General features: G+C 31.2%; 1 protein-coding gene across 8 annotated transcripts in view; it reads right to left on the reverse strand.

Annotated features, from left to right (window-relative positions):
- LOC119606237 (adenylyl cyclase 78C) overlaps positions 1-16398 on the reverse strand; it is a 107683-nt gene that overhangs the window by 15794 nt on the left and 75491 nt on the right. For 5 of the 8 annotated variants that reach the window (XM_037959917.1, XM_037959987.1, XM_037959827.1 and 2 more), the window contains exons 4-5: positions 2272-2776; positions 1938-2175 (exon numbers count right to left, since the gene is read on the reverse strand). In XM_037959917.1, coding sequence (XP_037815845.1) covers positions 1938-2175; positions 2272-2776 — 743 coding nt within the window. Of the gene's footprint in view, positions 1-1937; positions 2176-2271; positions 2777-12245; positions 12350-12453; positions 12845-16398 lie in introns of those variants that run through there. The other 3 variants (XM_037960141.1, XM_037960199.1, XM_037960063.1) reach the window with 3 other exon arrangements.

Consider the following 16398-nt stretch of genomic DNA (forward strand, 5'->3'; position numbering starts at 1 on the left):
ATTTATTTTTCAGTCTTCAAAAACTCAGTTTCATGAACGTAATTCCTAAGAATCTTCCAATCATTGTTAGTCAGGAATGGATCTAACTTCGACGAATGCCTGACAGTGGCAAAGGAAGTGCTCCAGAGTTTCACTCTCCTCTCCACATGCTCTACGTTCGTCTGAATCCGCACGTCCAATTTTGCATAGATGTGCTCGTAATCCTGTGTGTCCAATCAGAATACGTACCATCAACTTCAGACTTGCTCATTTTGAGGAGATTTTTCGTCTTGCTCTCATCAGGGTCACCCCATAGGATCTTCGTGGTTCTACCCACTGTTTCATTATTCCAAGAGGACTTATGGGATTCTCTCACCCATATTTTCAGTTCAGCTTTTGTTGCTGGTCTTAGATTTAGTTCTATCGCCTGATATCGCCCTAATTGCCTTCCGGCTATTGGTAAATATATTAAGCGCTGTGGGCGTCATATTTATTCTAATCCAATTTACGCATTCCGTTATTGATCGTACTTCTGCCTGGAAGCTTGTGCTATGATTTGGTAAACGGTGGTATATTTCTGTTTCTGGGTCTTCAATATAGAACCCCAGCCCCACTTTGTCCCCCAATTTAGAGTCATCCGTGTAACAACCGATTCCTACTGGTATTTGCTCTAATGTTCCGCTTGACCAAGACATTCTATCTGGGATCAGCGCTTCAAAGTTTCCGACATATTATGTGTCTGGTATACGATCAGACACGTCCGATGTTTGTGTATAACCTTCCAATGTGTCCAGTATACATTGATGACCCAAGCAGCATGTACGCTGAACTCCCTGTAGTAGTTTGATATTGCACTTTTTGTCTAAAGCAGTCCACCAGATTATTGAAGCATAAGCTAGAATTGGTCTAATTACACTTTTATAAAGCCAATTTGTCATAGTAGGACAATACCCCATTTCATGCCTATAGTTTTCATACATATCGCCCAGCACCGATGTGTCTAATAATTGGTATAATAACATATTTTATAGAGACACGTCTGTCCATATACATATCTGTCGACGTAAATGTTTTAATCGAATTAAGTTCTGGTTGCTTGCAACTTTAGAAATAATGTAATAGGAATATTTTGGGAAATTATCATAACTATAGATTTATGATGGTTTACCACACGATTTAATAAGACAGCTCCACCTTCAGTAAAATTATAAGCAAAACATTCTAAGTTTCCTATCCAATTACTAAGGCAAAGAAAAGCTTCCATACTTGGCAGAACTCAAAGCTATGTAAGATACTCAAAGAAACACATAGAGGTTTTAACATTAGCTACAACAAATTATGGCATTACTTCCGCGATAAATAAGAAGCTTCTCCGAATCTAGAAACAACAAAAAGGTTTTGCTAGACTCAGTAAAATTTTGCTAAAGGGGCAATCAAATCTAACCAATATTAAAAGGATGAATGACTACTGAAAATTATGACTATCAGAAAAATTTGTAGTGATTAACAGCTGTGATTAATGATATCATCTCCATTGCTTTGGTTTTATTCAATAAATGGAATGCAGGTATAAATACAAGCTAAACAGAACTGCCACTGCCACTGGGGAATTACATTATTAAATAATGCCAAATAAATATGTAGCTATTATCTCTACATTATCATGGAAATTAAACCGAACTTTAGTCAAAAAGGCTGAATGTGAAGCCCAACTACACTTTCTTACTATTAATATTTATATATATATATATATATATATATATATATATATATATATATATGGGTTCAATTAATTCATATTTCTATATATGGATTTCACGCTCTGTGGAACCATCTGTTGACCCCAAGGCCGTTTTTCTTAGCTCAGGCTTATTAATAAATTTTAATTTTTCATTTTTATTTGATATAACCGATCTCCCTAATACAGATTTATGCAGAAAACAATTGAAAATACTTGCCAAGACTTGTACTGCCGAATACACTACAGCTTTCTGTTCTTCTCTTTGGTCCGTAACGAATTTTTCTCTCCATTATACGGACCGACTGTACTCGCAATGGAATGTTCGGCTTAATGCGAGGCTTCCGAAAACTTGCAGCCAACGTGGATGTTGAACCTCGAACTGAAGATGGCATCTCATCATCCATTTGTGCACCATCGCCGGGTAGACGTGGTATTTTTGACATGTCCTCGACATTCTACAATAAAAACAAACAAACAAACAAATCAGCCGTTTAATATGCTAATTATTATATAAATACACACTTAAATAGACGTAATTCTACACAAATTACCTCAATTTCATCATTTATCCTATCGCCATCTCCATCAGTGTTTGTGCAGTCATTAGCCATTTCATTGTTATCCCTTGTGTGTATTGCGTCTATGTCGTTGTCATCAATATTGGATTGAATTCCGGGATTAGTAAGGCCTTCTTCGTCATCTGAATTGTCTGTTATGTGAGTCGTTTTGTTTCTGCTCATATCACCACAACAGATTTTATCTCCGCTTCCGTTGCTGTATTGTTGTTGAGGCATTACTTTGTGTTGATGTGCTGCAGGCAGATTCTCACTTCCGTTACTCAACGTAGTATATGTTACTATGTTATCTGCACAGCAGACGCCACCTCCACCATCGTCGACCGTGGCTCCAAAACTGGAACTTTTTATACTGGCATCAAATTTCTTGACAATCACTTTAGCTGCCTGCTCAAGCGGAGATTGACTTAGACTACGTCTGTGTATTTCGCCGGAAACCAATTTCTTGTCATCATCATCCATAATGCGTTCCTCCAGACTACTGCAGGGAAGTAAGTGTGTGCGTGTGAGAGTGTAGGTGTAAAAATAAAAATAAACAAAACACAAATTAGATTCAAGAATTATACTTCAATCAACTGGCTTACAACAATTTTGAGAATATAAAAGGGAAACTAGAAAAATGTACAAAATTTCCCCATTCAACAGAAAAATGTTTCATCATCAATAATTGTTAAAAGTATTAGACCATTGTTAACGCATTGTAATTATATTAATTAAGACAATGGCTAAAATCATACTGAGTCGTTGCATTTTTTATAAATCTCGGATGAGTAAGTAAAAACACTTTGGGTTTTATTGAGTATTACAGAGGAGAAAAATGTAGTTTTTGTTGATATTAAGATTTGAACATTTCAACATAGTAATTCTGAAGAGAACCTCTTTTGAAAATCACGTTCATGCTTATATCGATACATGACAATGTTTTAATGGTGGGTATTTAAGATTCGGCACAGTCGAAAATAAACTCTTTAAAAACTACACCATTTATCGGGGAGGGTATATTGGGTTTGTGCTGATGTTTGTAACGCACAATAATATAGGTCCTATACCCACCTTAAAGTATACCAATCGACTTAGGATCATTTTTTAGGAGTCGATTTAGCTAAACTACTTAAATGAAATTTGTTACATGATCCCAGGCACGAAGCCTATTGAAAATGTTTAACATCGGTCATTATTTCACCTACCCCCCCATACAACTGAACCCGCCGAATGGGGCTTTTAATTTCATAATTATGTTTAATGTATTCGTATCTCGACAGAAAGCTGCAAAATCAAGTTCTATCCCTGCCTTGATGACCCTAATGAGTTTTATACTTTTAGGGCGTCATTTGACCCTAGCCCCTATATAAAGCCCCCTTCAAAATATGACTTGAATATCCACAATTTTATTCAACAATAAATAGCTTAAGTATATCTCAGGCTAGGCACTATTCCACTTTATTATGAAAACTAAATCACATTTTATTTTTTTACTTGTTTTATTTTAATAAGTATTTCTACAAATCTGTGTGATACCGGTAAGGGTAAATTACCTTGATCTGAATGTATCATCTATATAAATATGAGCAATTTCATGTCAAGTGAGCCAACTTAAAAATCGATTTCGATGAAATTTGCACCACGGTTTCAGCTCGGTCAAGAACTGCCGGAGTTAGAGGGGGTTAAAGTTAGACATTTTTGTCATACAGGGTTTTTTTCAAATAAGTGTAACTTTTCACCTATTGATCCTAGCAAATATTGTCCAACGGAGTTTAGATAGCTATTTCTTCAATGTTTCCAAAAAATTCACTGACCGATTCGTCATCACACAACCTAAACTGTTGAAGCCGAAAAACTTCAATTTGGATGGAAGATTTGCTTTACAAAAAATGGATTGATAAGACGGGATCCTTTGAAATTCGAATGTTTAGGAGTACAAATGGTTAAAACGGGAAAATTCGGCAACCTTATATATTTTCAATTAAAAGAGATAGAACAAAAATATAAAACTTATCGTTGTTCATTTTGAGTAATAAGCTGTCAGACGTCTGATACTTTTTAAAAAGTAAAAAATTGATTTTCTTCAAACTCACTTAGCCTAATATGATAACATTTAAAAAATTGATAGATTTAGTAACACTAAATATGTTAAGGGGATGTTACTTGGAACTCATGCATCAAGGACACTTTTTTTGTACATTCTCGTTTTGTAACCGTTACTTTCTTTGCATAATATTGAACCTAGCATTAAGCATGTAGAGTTCTAAGTAAATAATAATATATAAAAGGGAACTTTTCACACTCTCATAAAATCAAATATTTACAGTCCTGAATAACTGTAAATCTGTAGGAATGAATTTTTGAGTGAATGACAATCTCATAAAAGTGAATTTTGGTACTTTTTCGTTATTCATCTAGTACTTTTTGAGTTTATTACTGAACCTAAAAACATGAAATTAAACATGCAGAGCCTCAAGAAAAAAATTTAATCTCTAAAAGGGGATTTTTTTGGTACTTTTCCTTCATTGACTGATTGATTAAAATCTGTAGGAATGAATTTTTGCACTTTTTCGTTATTCAACTGAAACTTTTTGAATTTTCTTTAATATTGAACGTAAAACATAAAAGTAAACATTCAACGTCCTGCGTGCATAGATATCTGTAGGAAAGGATTTTTTATACTTTTTCGTTCTTCAGCTGGTATTTTTTGAGTTTTCTTTAATATGAAATCTTGAACCATAGCATAAAATATGCTATGAGTAAATGGGAATCTATAAACATGGACTACTAGTTTTTCGTTCTTTACATACAAGGATATTTTCGGTAACTTTTTCGTTCTACATCTGGTACTTTTTGAACATAGAATCTTGGGTTAAAACCCTATAAAAGGCGACTTTCTGATATTTCAGATATTTACTGAAAATTTGCAATAAATATTTTATATTTTATGATGAGGGTTGCGAAGCACGCTGGTTATAGCTAGTATTACATAAAAATTTAACAAAATAATGTGAACATTTCAAAAACTAATGTTCTATGCCAAGAAAATTTAAGATGTTTTTCAAAATTAGCAAATTATTGATTTTGATATGAAAAGTTCTCATTAATAGTACAAAACTACATTCTTAAATAATTTTTGTTGGAAAGTAGACTCATTTCTCTTTTTGAGAAAACCCGTTTTTTCATACCTTTAAGCATTTATAAGTCATAAATTAGTCGTATCTCAACCTATATTAAATTACTTAAAGGATTAGTGCCCAGGAAAAACTTACATTGAAAAGTAATGAGTTAAAAAGCTAATAAAACCTCTCTTCACTACTTCTTCATTAGCATTTTAAGTCACTATTTTAACACGGTGATGTCATTGGAGACAAGTACTTCTACGCTCGCTTACAAATAGGGAGTTAAAGAAGTATGTACTTGCAATTTCTTTTACAAAACAGTTGTTGAGTAAGTTGTTTTGTTTTTTTTTATAAAAAAAGAGCCAGCTAGAATACGAACCCGGGACTTCGATTTGTTAGTCAAATGTTCTACTCACTGCACCACTGCTTATCTATTTTATATCTATTTTATATATAATGGTTTTGTTTTCTCTTTTGTTAAACACAATTCATAACACGCAATTAAATAAAATGTGCAAATAAAATGGCAATGCCGAAAATAAAGTACTTCTCTATCAGATTATAAGAAAGTCATTACTAGAGTACTTCTAAGTAATGCAGGCGGTAAGTAGTAGTCATTGAAAAGTAAGTGGTTATGGAAGTACAACCCATTAGCGAGTTTTTGCTGGGTGTAGATGCTGGGGCCTTTATAATGATAAATATGAAGTTTTGTTTAAAAAAAATCCGTTAATTATTTAATAAGTTATTTATCTTTTTCTTCGTTTTATGTTTGTTTGTTATATGTTTATTTTACCAAGGAAGAACTAATGGTTTTTGGCTTTATTTGGTTTTTGATTGAAAAATTACTGAAATTCGTTTGACTTTTTCATACCGATAGGTCTTATGTGATATTTTCATTCGAGACATATGTACACAAACCTACCTACACATTACATCTTCAAAACGTATATAAAAGAGTAGCGTTACTGACTGACTGATTCATTATCGCACAGCCCAAACGGCTAAACCTAGAATCATGAAATTTTGATGTGCTTTTGGTTATGTAGATCCACTAAGGAGGGATTTTTGGAAATTTCTACATTTAGGGGTAAAAAAGGAAAAACGTGTTTTCTTAATTATCTTACCTAAAATTAGTGAAACATGAAAAAATTTAAATACACCTGTATCTACTCCCAAAATAAGCAGATGGGTGTCTGGTACTTTTTTGAAATTCGTACTTTTAAGGGGTGAAAATGTGTAACAAAGGTGATTTTGGTACCTTTTTTGGACTTTTTAACTAATAAACAAAATAACATTTTTGTAAATATTTTCAATATATCTCCCAAAATTAGGAGACACCTGTTTCGTACTTTTTCAAAGTTTAGTCCTTTTTGGGTGTAAAAAGGGAGAAAACTGTATTTTTGGCACTTTTTTTTAGCACATTAAGAAAACTTTTTCGATTTATTGAAGTATTCCTATTAAATTACGGACTAATTCTGTAATATTTATTGCAACAAAATTTTTGCTTCTTCACTGGGGAAAAAAGTACCAAAAAGGGGAAAACTCATTGAGTCAATTTTTATAAAATTTGAAAAAGTAGTTTATTTACTCACACAAAATAAGCTATTGGTATATTATTTTGGTATTCGAGTACTAAGGCCTACATATATAGGACCAAATTCGAGTAAATTGTTTGGTACTTTTTGAAAGCACAATTTTTCTGGAACAAAATAATGCAGATTTGAATCGTTTGAGCTTTGTCTGTGATATATAGATTTAAATACGGAACATTTTGTAAAGTTAATTCTCAAAAAAGTACATTTCTATTTTTATTAGTACTTTCTACTAAGGTATAATTTATTCCACTTTTGGTACTTTTTTTTCAAATGATACTCTGTATGTTCTATAATATGAATTCAAAACACATTATTATTAAACATACACGGCCCTCACTGAATAAGATTCTTTAAGAGAGAACTTTTTAGTACTTTTTATCTCATAAATGGTACTTTTTGAATTTTCTAAAATATTCAATCTAGGAACCTAAATTTGAACTGAATAATATTCTGTTAGTGGGAACTCTTTGGTACTTTTCCATTCTTCAAATGATACCTTTTGGATTCTCTATAATGGTTAATTGGAACACATGACGCACGGTGCTTATTAAATAAGAATTTACTGAGAGAGACTTTTGTACTTTTTCGGGACTTTTGGCACTTTTTCATTCATTAAATTATATTTTTTGGATTGTATATAATATTGAACACAAAAACATAAAATTTTTTATTAAATGAGATTTGAATAATTTTATAGTTTCTCAGATATACGAAATTTTGTATATAATTCATATGGGAGGTGCCAATTGAAAGTCTGCCCATTTTTCTCTAAATGTTCTCATAAATGTCTAAGATCTTTATGTAAAATTTGATGATTCTAGCTTTAATAGTTTCTCAGATATACGAATTTTTCTAATTAATATGGAAGGTGCCATGCCCACTATAGCTATCCCGCCCATTTTGTCCACAAATATTCTTATGGATTTCAAAGTTGTTCTTAACAAATTTTAGGACTCTAGCTGTTGCAGTTTCTGAGATATTCGACTTTTAATACTTGTTTTGTATGTGGGCGTGGCTCCTTCTTCCAGGCATAAAGGAAGACACTGTGAAAATTTCAAGAAAATCGGTTCGTCTATAAACTTCAAAATACAAACATATATTCATTTTTATACACTACTAGCTATACCAAGTGTGCTTTGCTACCCTAAAAGCAATATAATTAAAAAACCCCACTTAACGATTATGAAGATTTATATAGATATATGTATAATGAGATGCCATTCACATTATTGCAAATTTGCCAATTTTTCCAAACGTTAATTAAGATTTAAATGTAACCCATGAAAAATGGTAATAATCTAATAGTTTCCCAGATATACGAAATTTTGTATTTAATTCATATGGGAGGTGCCAATTGAATGTCTGCCCATTTTTCTCTAAATGTTCACATGAATGTCAAAGTTCTAGCTAGCTCTAATAGTTTCTCAGATATACGAATTTTTCTATTTAATTCATATGGGGGCTTCAAGTATCGCTCTTTTTCCTCCAAAGTGTTCAGATGAATATTTAAGTTCTTCGTGCAAAATTTGAAGAATTTAGTTCTATTAGTTTCTCAGATAAACGAATTTTTATATTCAGTTAATATGAGTTCGCTCCCCTCATGGCTAGTCCGCCAATTTATTACCTATAATTTTTACATGGATGTGAAAATTCTTCATGCGAAATAAATAATCATATTAAAGTGTTTCCGATAAAATTTGAGGACTCTTAACTGTTATATTATCTCAGATATACTGATTTAATATTTTCTCAATATACAATAGACATACAGGAATATACCGTGAAAATTCAAGAAAATCGGTTCAGCCGTTTAGTAGTCTAAAAACTTCAAACTTAAAAACTAACACATACATTCATTTTTATATATATATATGGGGAATTTCGTATTAAGTGACCCAACTTTTAAAATCGATGTCTTCCGATTTGGATGAAATTTGCACCAAGGTTAGTACTATAGGATAGTAGGCCAGACTCAAAAAAATATATTTTTAATTTAAAGAATAAATTTTTTTCAATATTTGGCACTTAATTTTCCCCTATTTTTTCAAAATTGACGTTTTTCTTGTATTTTTTACTCAAAAGAAAGCTTAGTCCATTTCCTTCAAGAGGTTTGTGGACACTTAGGAATACAAGGGACATATGTGAAAAAAATAATATTTTAACTCAAGTTTTGGAGTTAAAATATTTCTTATATATATATGAAATTGTTCATATATGTATATACTTTACGATTAGCAAAAATAAACATCTGTAGTGTAAAATCGGTTGAAGATCCGGATATAATACTCCCATCACTTATATTTCCGCTGGAAAACTATTTTTATTTCAAAACCTGTAACGGACTGTATATCCTCAGAAAATAAGTATTTTAAAACAGAATCGGATTTAGTTTATAAATTTAGGTTGTAAATAAAATTATATTTCGATCAAACAAAATAAAACTTAGTTAAATTAAAATCCAGAATAAAAATAATATATATGAAAATTTGTGTCTGGCCTACTACCAATAGTACTAACCTTGGTGCAAATTTTGAGTTGGGTCACTTGACATGAAATTGCCCATACATAGTTAAAAGATGTATTTTTGAAAAACAATGACGAGACAAAAACGGTGGCTTTACTCTTTAGTAAACAACTCAAAATTATTTGTCAAATGAAAAGTTTTTTATTTCCTGTCAAGATTTTAAGAGAATTTGAAGTTTTCCAATTTTCACGATTTTATGCAGATTTTTTCAGAAGAGTTTTTTTCCCCCTACCAGTGATTGAAAATTCTGATTTCAAAAATAATTTCTCCAAAAAAGTTTATTACATTTTTTACATATTAGTCAATACTTTCTAATTTAAGCTTATTTTCATTTTGTAATTTTTTTATGGGACTTTTTGGTTCAATTTAGGATTAACCAAAATGCAGAAAAATTAAATAATTACTTTATAGTTATAAGCTAAATTTCGACACCTATTTCAGAAAAATTATAATCATTAAACATAGAAAAATATTATCTTCTCTTTTTGGAGAAACCCGAACAATGCCAGGTTCACGCAGCTAGTATGTAATAATTTCAATTATGTAATTACATTAAATAATTCAATGCAAAAATTTTTAAAATCTTAAAATTTTTCGAAAAATTACAATATTTGTAATAATTTTGGAATCGTATACAAAATTGTGTTATGTCAACGTCTCTCAAAGGCCTTTCATATGATACTAAATTTGTATATTGTTTATTTGCCAGAAATATGAAATTAATCATAAAAACTTTAAAAATGGGACCTTTTTATTCTTTAATCCAGCTTACCAAATATTGACTTCAGGAAAAAAATTTTGAGAAATGGTATCTTAGAAAGAACTAAATTTTCATTTTCGGTGGGAACATCAGTATCTTTTGAGCCCACCCTATGTATATCCTTCTCACTAATGTGCAGGGTATAAGAATCCACATTTTGAACATACTCATATAGTGGGCCATGCCCGACTATACATTCTTACTTGTTTTTTTGTTGTGTATATTTAAATGGTGACAAATATGTTATGTAGTAGTAGTTACCTATTTTGGATCATTAATTATTTTCAATATTAAATGAAAAAGTTTTACTCAGGTGCATAAATTTGGTCAAGTTTTTATTTAAAATTTTAATACAAACTCAGTCCATGAATACCAATTTATTTCCATTTTTTTCTCTGAACACAAATCAATTAAACTCAATTTATATCTTATAGGACCGACCACATATAGATTTGTTAGACAATTACGAGTGTGTAAGTTTATGAAAACGATACGTTTTGTTTTAATTCTGTTTATCTTAACATTGTTTTAGTAAATGAAAGTATATATTAAACATGCTCCCAAAAATATATTTGTCTTAGATGGAAATACTGTTCTCCAGCAGCTAAGTAAAACTAAACGGATTAAACATTTAAGATAATAGCAGAACTGTGCCAAAAATCTACTACAAAGAACAAATTTTTAATTTTTTACATAATTATACAAAATCAGTTAACATTATTAATCCGATTTTATTTTAGGTGCTGGTCTAACGTACATATGTAGTACATACCTATAAACTTATATTTTGCGCATTGATTGTTGGTGGTGGTTTGTTATCATTTGACATCAGAGTTAATATAATTATCACTTTTAGTGATAATGGATAAATAGATATATAGATGGATCAACAATAAACATTCAAAAATACACTAAATTGTACTCACTTTCACACACAATTACTCTTACATACATTTACACGAAAATAAATTAATAATAAATACTAGTGTTTGTGCATGCACACAACTGGGCAGAAAAATAGGTGTGTGTTTTGCAAATATATTAAGCTAATAGAAATTGTAAAAATTTAATGCAATATGAAAGAGGTTTTTATAGCTTATACCAGGATGTTTGTGTTGATGTTTGGTAGCACCCAAAAGTAGGACCAATCCTACATGTCAATGGAGACGTGTTTGTCCCACGGACTACACTTTCTGACAGTCGGGGTTTACCTTTTCATGGATTTGCTTATAAAATAACTGGGAATAAATTTCACAATAAAATTTAACTTAATTTAAGTATAATTTAGTATGTTAAAAATGTAGATTATTTTCTATAATAAAGCATTTATGTTATGTTTACTTTAATTCCGAAATATTTAAACAATTTGATGATAAACAAGTAAGAACGTATAGTCGGGCATGTTCGACCATATGATACCCAACACCAGTGAGTATGTAGATTATACTTTTTATAATAAAGTATTTAAGTTGTTTTTAAGTTGTTTATAAGTAAATTATTGACTTTCAAGTCACCTTCTGAATGAAACTCTGTATGGGGGCTGTGTTCAAAATGATGCCCGATCATTAAGATAATCAGCAGTATTATTTAAACTTATACAAAACTTATTTGTGCTAATTTTTGAAGATATACTAGAATATATAATATACATAATTATGAGCTTAAAAGCCTTATTCGTGGTCCTTATTAATAGACCGATTTCAATAATTTTCAGTAGGCTTTGCTCTTGGGTAAAAAAGAGTAAATATGTGCTAAATTTCACAAAAGTAGACTTTTCGGTGGAAATGCCCATATGCAGAAAATAATCATAAATAATGGATATAAATAATAATGGATGGAATAAAGTAATGGATGTGGGATACATAGGATAACTCAACGCCGGGCACAAAAAGTTTGTTTTTAAATAAATAATATATTTTGATTTTGAAAATTTAAAATATTAAAAAAAAATTTAAAAAAAAACTTACATACAAAATTCACACCTATTTGTCTATCCACATGTGTATGTAAAATACTTAAATTGTGTATGTTTGTTTGTAAGTAATGGCAACATACAACAACAATATCGCTGCTATTTATTCATATATTGATGATGAAGAGAAAAATCGATAAATATTTTTAGATTTGTTTCATATTTTTTGCTGTTTTTTTTTTCAAAAACTTTAATAAACGCACCTTATTGTATAACAATTTAACAGATTTTATTATTTTTTTATTTTAAATTTTATTTTTTCTATTATTTTATTTGTAAAACTTTTTTTTATAAAAACCAACTGTTGATTCTCACAAACATATTTTTGCTACAAATAACTGAATTATTATATTTACACAGATTCTTTATTAGCATATGATGTACATTTTAAAATACTACAGACTCTTGATTCCGTTTCTAAAACTTTAAATCACTTAAATTACTATTTGGCACCAAAATATCACGATATTTTTATTAATTTATTTATTTTTTTTATTTTATTAGAAAAATATTGAATAATTTAGTAAATGCGTTTTTTGGACATGTAAATCGTAAAGGTTGTTAACTGCAACTAAATATGATAATTTTGTTGAAATATATTTAGAGTTGAGAATAATTTGGCCGATTGGTTATAATAACATACGGCGACGTCGGACTATGACTGACTCCTCTAATAATAATTTCCTTTTACTACTCATTCATCTAGTAGTTGTTGATGTTGTTGGTTTTATTGTTCGGTTTATTCTCTGATTAGTCAATATACAACAAGTAGTATTCATCACATTTAGCATATTTTTACTAAAAATACGAGTAGTAAACACAGTGGAATGAGCGCACCAGAGAGGGTTGAGTATGACAAAAATGTATAAATACAAAATTATTAAACGTTTTACACTGTAAACAAAAAAGTGTTAATTAATGAAACTGTTGAATTGTTGGCATCGCATAAATGTTTTTATACCCTACACCACTATAGTGGGGAGGGTATTATGTGTTTGTGCTGATGTTTGTAACGCATAAAAATATTGGTCGTTCACCCACCTTAAAGTATACCGATCGACTCAGAATCACTTTCTGAATTGATTGAAGCATGCCCGGTCATATAAAGCCTCTTTTAGAAATTTAGTTTTTCATCAATAAATTGCTTAAATACATCGAAATTAAGGTAAAATTCAACATAAAAATTTCTTTATGAAAAATAAATAATTTTGAAAATATACCCGTGGTGTAGGGTATTCTATAGCCGGCCATTCCCGACTATACTTTCCTACTTGTTTTTTGCTTATTGACAATTAATATGACGCACTATGGGTTCCTTGACAATAATTTCTATATTAAACAATTAATAATTTGAGATTCAGTCGTGCCTGCGATGTTGTGGGTAAAATTAGATAAGCTCTATTTTGAAAGATACAGTGCTTAAACGTCATTTCAACTAAATTAGAAGAGTGACTTACATCACATAACAAGGGTAAATGTGCCAGTAGTTGGTATTTTTTGAATAAAAGTTATGTCTATATTTTATTTTTGCTCCATGAAATATGTGAAGAAGAAACTGGGCGCCAAAGTTGCCGAGAGAAAAAAATGTTTTCGAAGGATATAGCAGGATAACATCCTTTTTGGACACCGCTGTCCCATATACATGAAAGAGTCATCTATTAGACCATGATTTAGTTTATTAAAATAAACCTCAAGGAAAAATATTAGACAAAACTATATGTTTAGAAAGGAAATTCAGACTTTAGATATATAAGATTCAAAATACTACGGCCATTACCGGAGACTATCAGGTTTCGGAATAAGTTTAAACCTAATTGGATAATGTCGGGCCCTTACTAAAGAAAAATTTAGAACAGGATAGACGCCAAAGTAGAAACATTCACAAGTGCACTTTCGTCCTCTTCGAGAGCGAAGTTCTGCGCAGGAAATACCCTACTTGAAAATTATAAAAATCCAAACGAGATATGGAGGATATAAAGGAGACAATGAAACTTCTAATGGACTTTCATTTTCCTATTATTATCGGTCGATAAGCCTTACGTCCATCCTACTTAAAACCTTGGAACGGTTAGACAATGGCAGGATCAAAACCAGTATATATCAGACAAAGTCCTCAAATATCAGCAGCATGCTTATGTGAAAAAAGAATCTGTGGAAACCGCATTGTATGGAGTTGTCTACTATATACATATGTAGGTAGTAGGTATAGGCGAAATGTGTTGCGAAAATGTGCGATATAACTATCAGAAAAGGTTATTTCACAGTTCTCCACATGGTGGCATTTTTTGCCTGTTAGAGACCCTAACCGAGAAAGCACTTATATCTTTCAGTAATACTTCTAAGGGGAAAGGATCCAAATTAATTGTGTAGAGTTGGGCTCAACCGAGAGGCTTGAATGTTAACCAGAAAGACGAAAGTATATTGAACCCTGTTTTCAGGGCGATACCGGTGACCGACAGAGTTAAGTACTTAGGTGTAAGTGCGATTAGACCAATCCTAACTTATAAGACTTCGATACAACAAGTGTTATATCAAACTTCTACAGCGTACATGCTGCTTTGATATAAGTAGACACCACTGAGCACTACTTCAACCAATACCCTAGAAACGTTGCTTGATATTCCACCCATTAAAACATATATGTATAAGATATAAGCACATAATCGTTGAACGATTCTTAACTTTAGATATATACAAACATCGGATGTTCCCGGTCGCACACCAGAAACAAAATATGTCAGGAACTTTGAAATACTGATTCCAAATATAATTTCATGGTCAAGCTAAACATTAAAGCAAATACTCGTAGGAATCCGTTGCTACACGGATGGCTCTAAACTGAAAGGAAAAACCTAGGATTCTATATTGAAGACATAGTAACAGAAATATACTACCGTCTAATCACAACACTAACTTCCATGCAGAAGTCCGATCAATAATGGAATGCGTAAATAGACAGAAAGCAATGAGGGCGATAATAGGCCACAAAATAACACCTAAGACCGTATTGGACTGTAAGAAACTGTGCGATGCAATTTGTGCTGAGTATAGGTGGGAGAATCCCATAAGGGTACTTGGAATAATAAATGGTTAGGATATAATGTTCTGGACAATTTTTATTGAGATTCAGATTTTCAATCTCTGGTAGGAAATTAAGGCCCTTTCGAAAGTTTTTTTTTAATTTCCTGTATTCAGTGAAGTAATACGCAGTATTTAAGCGGTGCGCTTACATCATATTCCCAAAGAAACTGTTTCTTGGGATACTCTAATGGTGTTTTAGCGACTATGTTCTTAATAAATTTATATTTCTTTTTATTGGGTAATATATTTAATAAGAATACATCCATACATATGTTTAATAAAACAAGTAAGAGAGTATAGTCGGGCATGGCCGACCATATGATACCCTATACTAGTTATGAGTATATCTAAAATGTGCATTAGTTTTAATCATAAGGCAGTTATGTTAAATTTTGCTTTAATTTCGATATATTTTTGATGAAAAACTTATTTTATGAAAGAAGCTATATATGGGGCTAGGATCAAATATGAACAGATCATAACAAAGTTTTGTTGACATAAAAGTTATGTCGAATTTTATCGAAATACAAGTGTTTATAAGGGAATTGCCCACGTTTAAGGCATTTTCAGAGGAAGACTTTGTAGGGGAGCTAGGGTCAAAAATGGGCCGATCATTACGAAAGTAATGCTTATTTAAAAAGCAGTTGTGCCTATTTTTATAGAGGTATTAGTTTAGGTATTTGGCATTATTATGAGCTCCGAAGCCCTATTTAGGGGTTCTGGTTGTATGGGGGCTACGTGAAATAATTGATCTATATCAATTATAATCAATAGGATCAAAAGATATGTGTACCAAATTTCATCGAAATATCTTCAAAATTTCGACCTGTAGTTCAATTACAGACTAATGGACAGGGCTTAATCGACTCAGAAAATGATTCTAGGCAGATGGATATACTTTTAAGTGGATGGAACCATTAATTCTATACGTTACAAACATCAGCACAAATCCAATATACCCTACCCAATAAAGTGGTGTAGGGTATAAATAGCGTTAAATGTAAATAACATTTTATAGAAAACACACATACATACATTCATATGAACACCCTTAACAATGGGATTTC

Source organism: Lucilia sericata, unplaced genomic scaffold (genome assembly GCF_015586225.1).
Source record: "Lucilia sericata isolate MDLA Ls3-8-SP2 unplaced genomic scaffold, ASM1558622v1 Contig000000F_arrow, whole genome shotgun sequence".
NCBI lineage: Eukaryota > Metazoa > Arthropoda > Insecta > Diptera > Calliphoridae > Lucilia > Lucilia sericata.